The following is a 4,246-nucleotide window of genomic DNA, read 5'->3' on the forward strand; positions in this document are numbered from 1 at the left end:
TCAGCAATGTGCACATTTTGCCACAAAATGAGGAAAAGACCCCTCTCAATGAACAGTGCTGGCTATGGTGAAGTAGTTAAAGTCTAATGAACAGGTCAGGAACCACTGATGACCTGTTATAGGAGGTAACAGTCAGTTACATGAAAATTATAAAATTTGCAAATGAGGATCTCCTATGTTCATCCTATACTGTTCATTTGTCTTCTTCCAAAGACATTACCTCTGAATCCTTTCTACCACATTCAACACAAACTACACTGGTTTCAAAGTACCAAGTTTGATTTGTAAGAAAAATAAGTTCAGAATACAACTTTGCAAGAAAATTTCAATTCATTCTCAGTCATTCTATCAAACATGTCATGGACAATTTTTTAAGAATACATATCATACTTCTATCGAGTCAAACTAAAGCAATAACTAATTAATTTAATTAAGCAGGGAGCAATTTAGATGTGAATCATTAAAGGTAGATGATGGCATTCAAAGAATGATAGCGCCGGTTCAAATTTTAAGAAGAAGAAAAAAACAATTATACTATATTTCAATTATAGACAATAACATAGTAGAAAACAAGAAAAAGGTGTATGTACAGAGGCTTCGTAGAGGCAGCAATGCTTCCTTCATGGCCCTTATTCCTAAAACAAGTCATCCTCAATCTTTAAATGATTACAAGCCTATTTCTCTCATTGGGTGTATGTATAAAGTCATAGCCAAGCTTTTGGCAAACAGGCTGAGGAGTGTCATTTTTGGTATTGAGGCTTCTTGGGAGAATGTTCTTGTCTTGAAGGCAATGCTTAGAGGCTTTGAGATGGCCTCTGGTCTGAAAATTAATTATGCTAAAACTCAGTTTGGGATCTTTGGCCAATGCTGTTATTTAATTTTGTATTGCAGAGTTTCAGTTTGGGATCTTTTGCTTTTTTCTTGCAAGGTGGACCTTGTGTGTATCCAAGAGACCAAAAGGGAGGACTTTAATAAGAACATTTGTCAAGCCATTTGGGGGGACTCGACTGCTCAGTGGGATTGTGTTCCTTCTGTGCAAGCTGCTGGTGGCCTGCTATGTATGTGGAATAACTCCACTTTTGAGGTAGATAAGAGGGAGAAAGGTAGAAGTTTCTTATTGCTTGAAGGGATATGCATTAGCAATAATCAAAAGTTGTTGATTGTCAATGTCTATGCTCCATGTGATCTTGTTGGGAAGAAAGCTTTATGGGATGACCTGAGGCAATTGAAGGCCTCTAATCCAGGGGGATTGTGGTGTGTTATTGGGGACTTTAATAGCATTAGAAGTTCAGAGGAAAGAATCAGCTTATCTCAAAGAAGGGTAGACCCACATGACATCTCAGTTTTCAATCAGTGGATTTCTGATATGGAGCTTCAGGAAATTAAGTGTGTTGGGTCTAGCTATACCTGGATTAGGCCTAATGGTTATGTAAAAAGTAGGCTTGATAGATTCTTGGTCTCAGAGCAATGGTTATCTTTGTGGCCTGAGAGTTGCCAACATGTTCTACAAAGGGATATCTCTGATCATTGTCCAATGATTCTGCAAACTAACATGGTGGATTGGGGTCCTAAGCCCTTTAGGGTGTTTGACTGGTGGCTGCAGCAGAAAGGGTATCAAAAAATGGTGAGGGAGGCCTGGAGTAATGATCAGCAGGGAGGTTTGGGGGGTATTGTCCTTAAAAATAAGCTAAAAAACTTGAAAGCTGCTATAAAACAGTGGAGTAAGGGAGTGGGGAATATTGATGTCAATAAGATATTCAGCATTCAGCAGAAATTAAATGAGGTGGAGGATCTAGCCTCTAATCGAATTTTGTCTGACCAAGAGCTCAAGGTCAGAAATTCCCTTCAGCAAGAATTATGGAATGTTTCAAATGCAGTGGAATCTCTTTTGAGACAAAAATCTAGGGCAACATGGTTGAAGGAAGGGGACTGCAACTCTGGTTATTTCCACAGAATAATAAATTACAGGAGAGCTTTCAATGCTATTCCAAACATCTTTATTGATGGTGTGTGGGTCCAGCAACCCAATACGGTGAAGAATGCAGCTGCTAATTTTTTTCATACCTAATTTACTGAACAGGACTACTCTAGACCTTATTTGGATGGGGTTCCTTTTAATTCTATTTCTCATGGGCAAAGGGAGCAGATGACTGTCCCTTTCTCTGACCAAGAGATCAAAGAAGCTGTGTGGAGCTGTGGAGGTGATAAATGCCCTGGGCCAGATGGCCTTAATTTCAATTTTATCAAAAAAATTTGGGATGTGCTGAATCCAGAGTTTAGAAGATTTGTGGATGAGTTCTATGCTCATGGCAACTTTCCTAGAGGCAGCAATGCTTCCTTTGTGGCATTAATTCCTAAAATGAATCACCTTCAGTCCTTCAATAATTATAGACCTATATCCTTGATAGGATGTATGTATAAAGTGATAGCCAAGCTGTTGTCTAACAGATTGAGGTCTGTCATGGATGGGATAATTGATGAAAGGCAGTCAGCCTTCATTAAAGGAAGGCATATTCTCCATGGTATCTTGATCCTCAATGAGGTGGTTGAGGAAGCAAGGAGAAGTAAGAACCCAGTGATGATCTTCAAGGTGGATTTCGAAAAGGCCTATGATTCAGTGTCTTGGTCTTTTCTGGATTACATGCTGTTTAGGTTGGGTTTCTGCCCAAGATGGAGAAGATGGATATCAGCTTGCCTCCAGTCAGCAACTATATCAGTTTTGATTAATGGTAGCCCTTCTAAGGAATTTATCCCTACAAGGGGTTTGAGACAAGGGGATCCTCTAGCTCCCTTGCTTTTCAATATTGTAGGTGAAGGTATTACTGGTATGATGAGACAAGCAGTCCACAAAAACCTGTATAGAAGCTTCTTGGTTGGAAGGAAAAAGGAACCTACCAATATATTGCAGTATGCTGATGATACTGTTTTTGTAGGTGAGGCTGTGTGGGAGAATATACATGTTCTAAAGGCTTTACTAAGAGGATTTGAATTAGCTTCTGGTCTAAAGATTAATTTTGCCAAAAGTCAGTTTGGCATTATAGGTGGTGGAGTCAATTGGGCTCTGGAAGCAGCTAATATCCTGCATTGTAGACAACTGGATTATCCTTTTCTCTATTTAGGCATACCTATTGGGGCTAATCCTTCAAGCCAGTTGGTGTGGGAGTCTCTCATCACTAAATTCAAGTCTAAATTAGCCAAATGGGCTCAGAGAGATATATCCATGGCTGGGAAGATCACCCTTATAAACTCTGTCCTCAATGCTTTCCCAATTTATCTCCTCTCCTTTTTTAACATACCTCAAAAGATAGTCCAAAGGCTGATATCCCTCCAAAGGAATTTTCTGTGGGGTGGAGACAATGATCATAAAAAAATTCCTTGGGTGAAATGGGCTGATATTTGTTTGCCTAAGACTGATGGGGATTTGGGGGATAAAGGATATTTCTAAATTCAATGTAGCTTTGATGGGAAGATGGATATGGGCTTTTGCATCTGATCAGCAACAACTTTGGGTCAGAATTATAACCTCAAAATATGGTGGTTGGTCAAAATTCCAAAATGGTAGAGACAAAAGGGGTTATTGCCACTGGTGGAGAGACATTAGAAATCTGTATCATCAGTCGGACCACAGTATTTTTAAAGAAAACTTGTCTTGGAAGGTTGGGTGTGGGGAAAATATTAAATTCTGGACAGATAATTGGCTAGGGGAACAATACACTCTTCAGCAGAAATATAATCAGCTTTTCCTGATAAGTAGACAGCAAAAGGCCCACATTTCACATATGGGCCATTTTACTCATGATAGTTGGGGGTGGGACATGAGGTGGAGGAGGAACTTATTTGATCATGAAAGTCATTTAGCTGTGCAGTTTATGGAGGAAATCAGCTCTGTTCCCGTTCAGAGATAGGATAAAGATACTATGTTGTGGTTGGCTGAACCTAATGGACAGTACACCACTAAGTCAGCTTATAGATTATGCATGAACACCAGCTCACTAAATTCAGATGGGAAGATCTTTAAGACAATTTGGCAGCTGAAAATCCCCCCTCGGGCAGTGATCTTTTGTTGGAGACTTCTTAAAAATAGACTCCCCACCAAGGACAATCTTTTAAGAAGAAATGCCATTACTCAGGAAGCTACCTGTCCTTTGTGTGGATGTGTGCAGGAGGATGTGGGCCATCAGTTCTTCAACTGTAATCTGACAAATGGCCTGTGGTGGGAATCTATGAGCTGGATCCGGGTAGTAGG

General features: G+C 39.8%; 1 protein-coding gene across 1 annotated transcript; it reads left to right on the plus strand.

Annotated features, from left to right (window-relative positions):
* Positions 1-622: 622 nt before the first annotated feature.
* On the plus strand, positions 623-2,068 carry LOC102664050 (uncharacterized). Its single transcript, XM_006574160.1, has one exon. It carries the CDS (start codon positions 623-625, stop codon positions 2,066-2,068), a length of 1,446 nt encoding a protein of 481 aa, XP_006574223.1.
* Positions 2,069-4,246: the final 2,178 nt, after the last annotated feature.

The sequence above is a fragment of the Glycine max genome, chromosome 1 (assembly GCF_000004515.6).
Source record: "Glycine max cultivar Williams 82 chromosome 1, Glycine_max_v4.0, whole genome shotgun sequence".
Lineage (NCBI taxonomy): Eukaryota > Viridiplantae > Streptophyta > Magnoliopsida > Fabales > Fabaceae > Glycine > Glycine max.